Source organism: Vespa mandarinia, chromosome 15, assembly GCF_050613455.1.
Source record: "Vespa mandarinia isolate Hongniang chromosome 15, ASM5061345v1, whole genome shotgun sequence".
NCBI classification, from domain to species: domain Eukaryota; kingdom Metazoa; phylum Arthropoda; class Insecta; order Hymenoptera; family Vespidae; genus Vespa; species Vespa mandarinia.
The window spans coordinates 1,297,501-1,310,000 of record NC_140824.1 but is presented as its reverse complement, the minus strand read 5'-3'; the positions used below and the strand labels follow the sequence as shown (position 1 = coordinate 1,310,000).

The window sequence follows — 12,500 nt, the reverse complement described above, 5'->3', positions numbered from 1 at the left end:
CTCATGAACTTATAACTCATGAGTTATTTTATAGGTTTACTCTGATCAGCAAGAGAGGATATCTTTCTGCTGATATTGAAACTCCAATATAAATATCTAATCTAACAAATAAATAAATAAATAAATAAATAAATAAAAATTGTTTAAAGAAGGATATTAATTACTCTTTTGATGAACAATTACTCAACAGTTACTCTAATCAATTAGAGAGATGTCTTCTTCTCGCTGATGCTCGACCTAGTTTAATATATACATACATATGTATATATATATATATATATATATATATATATATATATATACTATGTGATAAAGCTAACTCTTAACATAAGAGAGAGAGAGAGAGAGAGAGAGAGAGAGAGAGAGAGAAGGAGAGAAAGATCGTATCTGATTTGTCGCAAGAAATAAACTACGCAATAACGTTTGTGGAACTTCCCTTTCAAGATCAGAGAACGAGTTTTCCCTTTGAGTCAAAAGCGAATTGACCTGGTAATTCGTACGATGAGAATTCGTATCAAGAGAACATGGTTCTTGTTCGATCGCGCAACCGCTAATTAGCCTATTTTGTAATCACTGAATTGGTACTACCTACTGGCGATGGGAATGGCGCTGAGCAATGATAGTAGTGGTAATAATGATGATGATGGTGGTGGTATTGGTGGTAGTAGTAGTGGTAGCAGCGGTGGTTTCTCTCGTAGAACTCGTAGGGAAAACACCTCAATGCTATATTTAGAACACTCGGAAACGACACGGGAACGACAGAATGGAATTTCAAACCGGTTCGGACTAATTCGAGCGAATGCCGATCTTTCGATTACGCGGACCTCTCTGAATGTCTGTATATAGGATAACGATTCTGCTTTTGTATGTATCAACTTCTCATTTTTATATATATATATATATATATATATATATATATATATGTATGTATATGTATACATATATATACATACCACAGATATTGGAAAATGCTTAAGCTTAAGTTAAACCGGTTGAATGGTGGCCTAATGAAGCGTTCCTATCAAAGTAAATAGGCCAAACGTTATACTCCTATACAACATAACCCGTTGCAACCTTCCAAAAATAGTAAATCCTATATAAAACGTCTCGTCACACATTCCGCATCCGATAAACTCCGCTATATAAACTAATACCGAGATGACTGACAGAATATCGATATCTATTGGATTACAATAAAACGATAAAAAAAAAAAAGAAAAAGAAAAAGAAAAAAAAACAAAAAAAAAGTAAAAAAAAAGAAAAAGAAAAAGAAGAAACGAGAAGAGAAGAAAAAAAAGGAGAGAATGTTAGAAAAAGAGAACACGATGTTATGCATTAGAATTTTCACGATGATTTTAGAGAGAGAAAGTGAGTGAGAGAAAAAGAAAGGGAAGGAGGGAAGGAAGGAAAGAGGAAAAAACAAAGAAAAATCGTGGACGAAAATTTTACTCCCCACCAACGATCGAAAATACATACGTACTCTCGTGTGTACGTAATATAAAAAAACGTGTGTAAATTCATACACACGAGAAGGATAGAGAGAAAAGAGTGTTAGCGCGGATGAAAAGAAAAAAAGAGAGGAGAGAGAGAGAGAGAGAGAGAGAGAAAGAAAGAGAGAGAGAGAGAAAAAGAGAGAAAGCGTACATAGGAACACACGATGCACACACGAGCGTTTGATATTTTATTTTGCTTCTCGTCAACGTCGATTCGAGGGTCGCACGCTTTTCCAGCAGAACATTTTCCACAATTTCTCGTCGACTACGACGACTACGACGACTACGACGACTACGACGACGACGACTACGACGACGACGACTACGACGCCGTATTCGTCGTCGTCAGGGCGACGCTCGGGTGTACGTCGGTATAATATCAAAGCCTCTTCCATTTGCGTTCGTCGGCTCTTTGACACATTTTCTTTTGATTCGATACGCGCGAGAGGCACGCTTTACGTGCTTCAAGAGGGAATCACCACCCTTTCCCCCACTCTCTCTCTCTCTCTCTTTCTCTCTTTTTCTCTCTTTCTCTTTCCTCCTTTCTATGCTACCCTCCTTCTTCTCCTTCTTCCTACGTCATAGCTACCATCGTCAAAGTCCCGAGAACGTGATTCGTAGTAGTGGACGTCGTCGTCGTCGTCGACTCCTGAAAGCTACGCTTAACGACGACTCGTCCGTTTTTGCTACCCCCTTTACCCTTCTCTCTCTTTCTCCTTTTCCGCACCCATTCCATCCATTCACCCACCCACCCCGAATCCCCCGATCACCGACTTTTTCCCTCCTTTCCTCTCCCAACCTTTCTTTCCTACCTCCTCCTTCGTTTTCTTCTCCTTCTCCTTTTCCCACTCTTCTTGCTTCTTCTACTCCACCCACATCACCACCACTTTGGTGAATGTCTCTAATTGAAAAACGGCCCGTTTTCTACTACCACTGTACATCCTTTCTTTCTTTCTTTCATTCTTCTTTCCTTCCATCCTTTTTTTCGTTATTTCTTTCTTTCTTTCTTTCTTTCTTTCTTTCTTTCTTTCTTTCTTTCTTTCTTTCTTTCTTCCTTCCATCTTTTTTTCCTTTCTTTCGTTACACGACATTCCAGGGTTTAAATTCAATTTCGATTCGATGCACACACTCTTTTCTCTATCTTTATCTCTCTCTCTCTCTCTCTCTCTCTCTCTCTCTCTCTCCCTTTTTTTCTCTTTAAACCACGGTGCTTTAGTCTCTCCTTGGAAAAGGGCCTCGGTCGACCGGTTTCAGGGCGCGTCGTTATGCTCCATTTAACACGGCTATGACTCCATCCGTACGATAGTATTTCTCGTGTCGTTGACTTTACCAAGCAAAATACTACTGTATTCTTAATCGCACGTAAGAAACTACTATTTCTTCTTCTTTTTTCATTCTCTTTTTTCTACATTCCTTTTGCTTCACTTTTCTATACGGCATAAACGAATAATTTATAAGAAATGATTCGGAGAAAACCGTATTGTAGGAAAAAGTAAAGCATGTATTTTTCCTTTTAAAATTTATTCCATCTCTTTAGGATGACGTACATGTTCACACGCCAGACGAACAAAATACGACGTGATACGCGAAGCTCCTTGTCTCGTCAGTGTCCTCTCGTTTTTTTTCTCGACAATAGACGAGAGGGTAGAGAAAAAAGGATACAGAGAGAGAGAGAAAGAGAGAGAGAGAGGAAGAGAGGGAGAGGTGGGAGTGAGAGAGTGAAAGAAAGAGAGAGGGAGAGGTGGGAGTGAGAGAGTGAAAGAAAGAGAGAGAGAGCAACAACTAAGAAGAAAGAGAAAAATAGATAGATAAATAAAAAAAGAGATACAATAAATTCTTTAGTTAGAAAGAGAGAAAGAAAGAGAAAGAGAAATAGAGAGATTTTTCAAAGATTCCCATAAATTTCTATTTATCAAACAAATACTATTCGCTTGACCGTTTTTAAAAAAAAAATAATTGAATATGTGTTTAAAGATGATAAAAAAAAAAAAAAAAACAAAAAGAAAAAGATCGGAAGAAAAGAATTAGAAAAAATATTCTTACGAAAGTTAGCATATTTTTTAAAAATCTGTTCTATCCTCTTAGAATGAAACGCAAAGCTTGCTTATTCACACGCGCACACACACATATATATCTTGGTAGACGATAAAAAAATTGACGTGATCTTGAAGTTTCTCTCGTCAGCATTTCTCCTCCTGTTTTTTTTCTATATAAGAGAAAAAAAAGAAAGATTAGAAAAAAAAGAGAGAGAGAGAGAGCAAAAATTAAGGAGAAAAAAAAAGATAGAAATCTTTTCGAACCTTGCCATTAATTTCTATTTATCATGCAAATACTAATTTTTATTTAAGAAAGTAATTTTTTCATTTTCTTTTCTTTTTGGTACATTTAGAACGATCGAATACACGTATAAAGACGATGAACGAATGAAAAGGGAACGATTAGTAAAGAATATTTTCAGAATACTTCATAAAATCAGAATACTTCATTGAAAACTATTTAATTTTCTTAGAACGAAAGAATCGAAAGAGTAGCGCATTGACATACGCTAGATGATTAAAATTGACGTCAAAATTGATCGTGAAATCTCCTTTTCTCGACAGAGAGCATCCTCTCGTTTTTCCTCGATAGTAGATGTACGAGAGGGTAGAGAAAAGACGGAAAAAGAGAGAGAGAGAGAGAGAGAGAGAGCAACAACTCCTTAGTTAGAAAGAGATGGATAGATAGATAAATAGAGAAACAGAAAGAGAAGGAGAGAGAGAAAGAGATAGAGAGAGAGAGAGACTTTTCGAAGGTTGCCATTAATTTCTAGGGGAACGGAAACTAAAGCCGGTGCGCCGTATGTTAGTTACGTATTCTCCCGCGGCAACGGAGCTTCCTGACGAAGTCAATTAAGCTCTTTTGTGACGAGAAGCAGCAACAGAAGTGCTGGAGACTCCGACGGCCGGAGTGGATGGCGTTCGTTACAAGAACCACCCTCGAACAGCCACATTTATGCTCCCACGAAACTCGAAATATCGGTATTCACCCTCTCTTCTCTTTCTCTCTCTCTCTCTCTCTCTCTCTCTCTCTCTCTCTCTCTCTTTCTTTCTATCTATCTATCTATCTATCCTTTTCTCTCTTTCTATCTATATCCTCTCTTCCTTCGTTGTTCTTACCAAGTTTGATATCTTACTATCTTATTACTATCTATGATCAATCTCTCTTGCGAACTTTTGTGGTACACAGGTGCAAGAACTTTACAGCCGCAAAAAGGATCGGCACGCCTGGTAACCCAACACCCGTAAGGATGCCACATGCTCATCCAGAAACCTTCAGGCAGTTCATTCATTACATTTACACTGGCAAAGTAAGAATAAGAATCAATTTGTTAATTTAACAAATAAATATTATTGGTCTTTCTTATCGATAAATAAAAAAAAGATTTTAATATAAATCCACGAAGCGTTAAAAATTTATGATATTAAAATAAATCAATTATATCAACAAAAAAAAATATATATATATATATTTTCTCGCTTCAATTGTTCATGGAAATGACAGAATGAAAAATATCCTGTCCACAAATATATATATATATATATATATATATATATATATATATATATATATAAACAAAAATAGAAATAAAGATTATATATCGTCCGGCAAACATTAAATTAAATTTATTACACGATATAAATTTTTATATATTGTCGTGTACGGGAACCGACCACATTCTCTATTGGCCACGCGTAAATCCAAAGACTGAGTTTATGGAATCAATAAATGGTACACTCTTTATATACGTATTATATATAGAGCGTTCATTAAATTTAGCTATTACTAGCCAAGGTTTTTTGTGTAATGATTAAATTGTCTTAATTTTTTGTCTATTGTTTTTTTTTGTTTTTTTTTTTTTTTTTTTTTTTGTTAATCGATTAGATCATGCTACAAGACAGCGGTATATTCGAGATGTTGGGTCTTGCTCAAGAACTTGGTGTCGAAGAACTTTGGAGAAGTTGCGAGGAACACGTATCGGCCACTTTAAGCCCTGGAAATGCGTGTGCCCTTTTGACCGCAGCATTGGATGCTCAAGAACGTGTACCAGGTAAGTCGATCGATTTCTCAATTCGTCGAATTTTAATTCGATTTCTCTTGTGAAACTCGTGTTATTACTTTCGCATTAGTAAATTACTTCCTTAAATTTCTTTATTTCTTTCTTTCTTTTTTTTCTTTTTTTTTCTTTTTTTTTCTTTTTCTGTTTCTTTACGTCAAATTATCAAGCAAAAACTTTCGTACGAAGTCAAAAGAAAATAAAAGATATAAATTTTCAATATAAGTATTATACTTATATATTATATTATGCGCATGAACCGTAAACACTTTTTGTGTGACACTTCCTAACTATCATCGATCTTCATTATTTTAATTTCGATACACGCTCTCCCTACTTTTTATCTCTCTTTCTCTTTCTCTCTCTCTCTCTCTCTCTCTCTCTCCCTTCCCCTCTCTCTCCCCCTTTCTTTGCTTTCCCTTTAATCGATTCGCACGATTCCACCTTCTACGCCAAAGGGGAGATTTTATCCGGTATCATTAGTTATACATTTTTTATTTATTACCTCGATGTCAGTATCAGCCCACTTCGTATACGTTCTGCTTCGATTAATAGTACCAACGATCATTTCAATTTGAAATAGCTCATTATTATAATGATTAATATAATTTTTTTTTTTCGATAATTGATAATTAAACAAACGATGTCCTAATGTTCAATAATTTTTCAATAATTAAATAAAATTGTTATATTTTATTTGACATTTAACGAATATATATGTATTATCGATCATTATTATTACGTTGTTCTTACTTACTACTTTATCGACAATGCAGAAGACTTTTTTATCAACGCATTAAACATGGCAGCACTATCCAAATCTAATTTAATATCGACTATTCTATTTCTTTCTATTTATAACGAAAATTAAAAAATATAAATTTTCTTTTTTATTATGTAATTTTTTTTTTTCAAAATTCTAAATATAAAGATCGTAAAATTTCGATCAGTCTTCGTTCAACGATAAAGAAATTATTCGAGCAGTAGTTGGTACTATTGTGAAGTTCCTTTAGTTGGTACTACTACCTGAACGCCATATTTTACGGCGTCTGGCATTTTCATCGAGAAAAAAAAAACAAGCACGTTTTAAACGAGTCGTCATAATTTTTTTGCAAAAACAAAGTTCAAAATGTCGTACAAAGGACCTCAAAAAGTACAAAAGGTGATGGTACAACCAATCAACCTTATATTTCGATATTTACAAAATCGATCCCGCGTCCAAGTTTGGCTTTTCGAAAATATTCATCTGAGAATCGAGGGTCACATTGTTGGCTTTGACGAATACATGAATTTGGTACTGGACGATGCTGAGGAATATCATTTGAAAACGAAGAATAGAAAACCATTAGGACGTATCATGTTAAAAGGAGATAATATAACGTTAATACAAAATACTAATCCTGCTGCGAATTGAATTTGAAAAAATAACCTCAAAATGGGCATTGGTATGTCAACACAAGAATCTACGTCGAGTGCCCTTCATTGGACGATATCAAGAAGAAGACAAAAGTTGTGTATTAAAATATGATTTATATTGTGGTGCGACTCAGGGACATACTTAGGACAAAAATATGAAAACCTTCAAGGAAAGGAAGTTCTCGACTTTCTCTATACTTTACTATATCATTGATGTTAAAAAGATTAATCCATTGACTCATGTTTATTTTCTCATATCAGATTTTTCAATATTTTCTTTGTAGATTTGAGCATACTACGCGTTTAAAGTCTTTCATTATAACTATGTACTATGGGATATTCTCAACGTTATAAATATTTTCTATTCTACAGTCTGTATTGTAAAATAATGTATCAAAATACTATGTTTTAGTAAAAGCTTCAAAGTTCTTTTTTTTTGATTGAACCGAATTTTGTCTGTTTTTTTTTTTTTTTTTGAAAAAACAAAACACTATTGTAATTATCATCAATAACAAAATATTATTAAAAATATCTTTTGACCTCAACCTATGACTTATCACTTCTTCCAATTCTTTCAGCCTTTCTAATTTGTCCCAACTTTTTCATACCTTTCCCTCAAAATAATGAAACTAATACGATCCATTATATTGCATAAATATCAATGAAATATTCTAACATAATATAATATAAAATAAATAAATAAATAAATAAATATTAAAATATTAATATTATAATTTAATAGTAGGATAGAAACATTATTTTTTCCTGCAGTTAAAATTTATCTTTCAGGTGGCAAAGGTGCTTGTTCATCCTTTATCGAGAGATGTTTTGCATTTATCGGAGAAAATGCAGTGGACACTGTCAAAACTACAGCTTTTTGCAATCTACCAAAAGATGCCCTTGTCAAATTGATATCTTCCGATTATCTTGGGTTAGAAGAGGAAGACGTATGGAGAGCGGTGTTGAACTGGGCCAAGTATCAGGTTCCCATATTTTGAAATTATTATTCCGTTTCCGAGCAAATTTTATCCCTTGAATTCGAGAAAAATTATACGTTCTGATCGTACGTATGTCGTGCAAGGTCTTAGACCTTATATCGCATACATTATCGGGTCCTTGGCTCCTTAGGTTCTTGGATCGGAATTTAGAATTACGAGTTAAGGAACGCTTAACCGTACGGACCACGCTCCTAGGCAGGGGTGACGCAGCCTACGCAACATTGGACCGAAGAGGAACGAGTGAGGGTCTGCCAACATTTGTCAGGAGTGATAAATCACGTTCGTCTACTACTCATCGATAGCCAGGTCTTTGCGGAAGAGGTAGAACCAACTGGAGCTGTACCGATAGAACTATCTTTGGAAAGGTAAAAAAATATTTCAATACTTTATCTCAAATAAAATTCAAAATAATTCATATAGAAGGACCACTTCATATAGAACGTTATTTTATAAATCTCTATTTTCTATGTTATTATACTTTAGATATAGATATGCGGCACTACCAAGCAAATATGCGGAGATTTGTTCGGATAAGAGATTACAACCAAGAGTAAGTCCCTTTCTATTCCCTGGATCCCAAATACTATCAAGAGACAAAATGGGTTATCAACGATTATTGAATCAATGGTATGGTGCACCAAAACAAAGTTGGCGTTTGGTTTATAGGTAAGTAAATTAAATATAAATATATCAAAAGAATTGAATTGAAATCTATTTATATTATTTTCTAGAGCTTCTAGTCATGGATATTCTGCAGCATCTTTTCATCGTCATTGCGACGGTGTCTCACCAACATACGTAATAGCATTAGTAAGTTATGCATATTTAAAATTATTATGATCTATAAAGATTATCAATAAAATAGTAAAATAATATTATTACAGGGTACACGTGGAGAAATATGTGGTGGATTTAGTGATGCACCATGGGGTAAAACTAATGCTAAAGGACATTATATTTCTTCTGAAAAAGCATTTCTTTTTACTTTAACTAATAATCAAGATGTACCTCCAACCAAATATGAAATCGTTAAGAAACCCTTTGCTATTTGCTATCATCCTGAGTAAGATATAAATATTTTTATATATTCTTAGAAAAATTTTAATTAATCTAATTAGATATCACTAATATAAATTTTTCTCTAATATCACAGTATAGGACCTATATTCGGTGCTGGTGCGGATCTATTAATATCTAGTAACTGTAACGTAAATATGGAAAGTTACAGTAATCTTCCTCATAGTTACGATGGTGAACATGCTTCTAATACGGTACTTATGGGAGATTATCATTTTTCTGTAGTAGATTATGAAGTTTTTACACCAAGTCATCCTCCCAAATCGAATCACTGATGAAATCATAAAACATTTTGAAACATAGTACAATATTGTAAATACTTGATGATTTACATGCTCTCTTATACAGACTGAGATTATTTTATACGCAAAATCTAGTTAATATTTTCAAATCTTAATATCTTAACGAAATATGTATAGGGATACCAAAAATCCCATTATAATTCTATATTTTATATATTAGCTTATATGATAAATTGTATAATTCTAATGCCTTTTTAGGTATGCATTTCATAGAATTGTACATAATATAATCTATTATTCCTAAGAGTATTTTTTCATATTAATACTATTACTTTCTATTCTTCTAACAAAGATGGAAATAAGAAATCTCTCTGTGGCGCAATAAGTTTTGCGATACTAAATTATGAATAATTATTAATGTTCATCAAATACTTATATTATTATATAACGATCGCTTAAATATCTAATACAGACTAATGTGGAAAAAATTTTCTTTAAACATTATACGTCCAATTCTTACATGTATCTTTTCAATGAATAAGATTATAAACGTAATACGATGAAGACAAATTTGGCGATTTTGTTAATGAAGATTTATTAGAAAAATAATTGTTTTTTCTTTTTCTTTTTTTTTTTTTTTTTTTTTTTTTTTACTTACTTGTAAAGTCTGCTCATTGGCGTATCCTCGTTTGAAAATTCTTTTCCTTTTCTTCTAATCTTCCACTATCAGTATTTCAATAATTATTCGATGTAATTATCGTCGATAACGTATTTGAATAATTAAAATGATATCGAGTTGTATTTTGTATAAAAGGATGAAAAAATGTACTATTCAAATATCTCACGAACGAACGAACCAACGAACGAACGAACGAACAAATGAACGAGCAACGGTAAATTAAGGAAAATTGAATGTTCATAAATAAAACTGACCAATCAGCGTCTTAAGACGAAGCAATGTGATTGGACGGGCGATCCTTGATTATCGAATTAATATTCTACAACCAATCATGCGAACGTTTAAAATTAAAATTGGAAAAATTAATTTGGCCAAAATTTTTCCTTAATATATATATATATATATAAAATAAAATAAAAATCAAGCCGTCATATTTATTTTCCTTTTATGTAAGAATATCATTCGATATATTATAGTCAATTATAAGATAATCTCATCAACATTTTAAAAATGCATTTGATATTCAATTGTTTTTTTCACGAAACGTTCACGTTCTCAGTTTTTCTGAGGTTGGTCACCTGACGGCGATTACTTCTTGCTACTTCTCGTTACGGTAATTATATAAACTTTTTTGATAATTAAAATAAAAGGAGGAAAAAAAAAAGAAGAAGAAGAAAATATTCACGAAACTAATAACTAATAAAACAATCGAACGATAACGATATAATAATGATATCGCGCTTATATTATATTTCGAAGATTTCTAACGATGAGATCTAATCGTTAGATAAATAGAAAATATTGGAATGAACGTAATAAATTAGATCTGACGAATGACGTTAGATGAATAAAATTAATTAAACGAGATAGATATTAACGTGACAAATTAATTATATCGATTTAATTATTTTCTCAATTTTATCGAGAAAATTTTTGTCCACTTTACGTTATTCGTCCATATTGTTCCTCGGAACGTTTTTTATTCGAAAATGAGAAATTATCGTTTGTGCAAGGACGATTGCAATTCTTCATCTTCCCTTTATTTTCTTCTTTTTTCTTTTTTCTTCTTTTCTTTCCTTCTTTTTTTTATTTTTCAAATGGCGGCCTGTAAAATAAAGAGACACTGTATACACCTTAAGAAACACGTTTCAGAACACGAAGACGTATATTTGAATTTCTCGAACGTGCTTTTCACACGTATTATACATGCGTATGTTCAAACACATGCATTGGTATATATATACCAATATATATATATATATATATATATATATATATATTGGTATATATATATAAGTATATATTGGTATATATATGTATATATTTAAGTATTAGGTATCACGATAAAAAAGTCATTTGAAAATCATAAAGTTTCTGCGTAAATGCAGACATGCCGAACGTGTAAAGCAAAAAACGTCGAAGTACCGCCAAAATTAATTGATATTCGAATGCAAATCATTAATAATTTTCGTGGCCTCCATTGCGATATATATTTAATATATATATATATATAAAATATATGTATATATAACGTGATAAACGTATGCATATATCATATATGTACACGCATATGTATATATATATATATATTTATTTATATATATATAGGAATATATATGAGATATATATATATATATATGTATGTATGTATGTACAGTATCACACTATGTATGTCTCGTGCGCTCAGAGAATTTATATTTCGCTCTTCGGTATACGTTGAATATTCATGCTACAGTATTATGAGTTTAACATGCTCATCTTCGCCGTGGGCTTTACTATATTATCTATTTATGTCCGTAACCTTTTCATAAATTTGCACGCAACCTTGTAATTTCGCCTCTGTCTCTCAAGAACTTCTACTACGTTGTCCAAGATGAAAAAGATTTTTATCATCCTTTATATTCCTCTTTTTATTTTTCTTTTTTATTTTTTTTTATATATATATGTATATATATATATATATATATATATATATATATATATATTTATATTTTTATTATTTCTTTCTTTTTAATCTGTCTCTCTCTCTCTCTCTCTCTCTCTTTTCATAATCGTTCGTGTTATTACATTTTACAATGCATTGTTGTGGTCCTTCTCGTTTCCTAAACAAAAAAAAAATAATAAAAAGCAGTACAAATAAGAAAGTAAGAATAACGATAAATATAAAAAAAAAAAAGAAAAAAAAACAAGAGAACAAAAAAAAATGATTGATCGAAATAAAATAAGAATTTGATTCTTAGTTCAGCTAAGGTTAATGTCCTTCTCGTTGCTTTGACTTTCTTCGACTGACAATGCTTTGTCTCATTGTCAACAGTCGTATCGTCGACTACGTTGTCCTTTGTTTACGAATAAAGGTAAACGACGTGACTGGAGGAGGACTCTCAAAGTCGTAGAATACAAGGGACATATGTACATATATATATATATATATATATACATATATGTATGCGTGTGTATATATAATATATATATACATATATATATGTATATAACAAATGTTAC

General features: G+C 32.2%; 2 protein-coding genes across 2 annotated transcripts in view; both read left to right on the top strand.

The window, feature by feature from the left end:
- The window catches only part of LOC118444570 (serine-enriched protein), an 18,270-nt gene extending 8,449 nt beyond the window's left edge, over nt 1-9,821 (top strand). Inside the window, exons 3-10 of the mRNA XM_035872963.2 lie at nt 4,719-4,839; nt 5,415-5,580; nt 7,792-7,985; nt 8,196-8,365; nt 8,484-8,666; nt 8,732-8,810; nt 8,885-9,063; nt 9,154-9,821. Coding sequence (XP_035728856.1) covers nt 4,719-4,839; nt 5,415-5,580; nt 7,792-7,985; nt 8,196-8,365; nt 8,484-8,666; nt 8,732-8,810; nt 8,885-9,063; nt 9,154-9,352 — 1,291 coding nt within the window. The 3' untranslated portion in view covers nt 9,353-9,821. The remainder of the gene's footprint in view (nt 1-4,718; nt 4,840-5,414; nt 5,581-7,791; nt 7,986-8,195; nt 8,366-8,483; nt 8,667-8,731; nt 8,811-8,884; nt 9,064-9,153) is intronic.
- On the top strand, nt 6,681-7,467 carry LOC118444572 (putative small nuclear ribonucleoprotein E). The gene has a single exon (XM_035872965.2). The coding sequence runs from the start codon at nt 6,716-6,718 to the stop codon at nt 6,998-7,000; it is 285 nt and encodes a 94-aa protein (XP_035728858.1). The 5' UTR covers nt 6,681-6,715; the 3' UTR covers nt 7,001-7,467.
- Nucleotides 9,822-12,500: the final 2,679 nt, after the last annotated feature.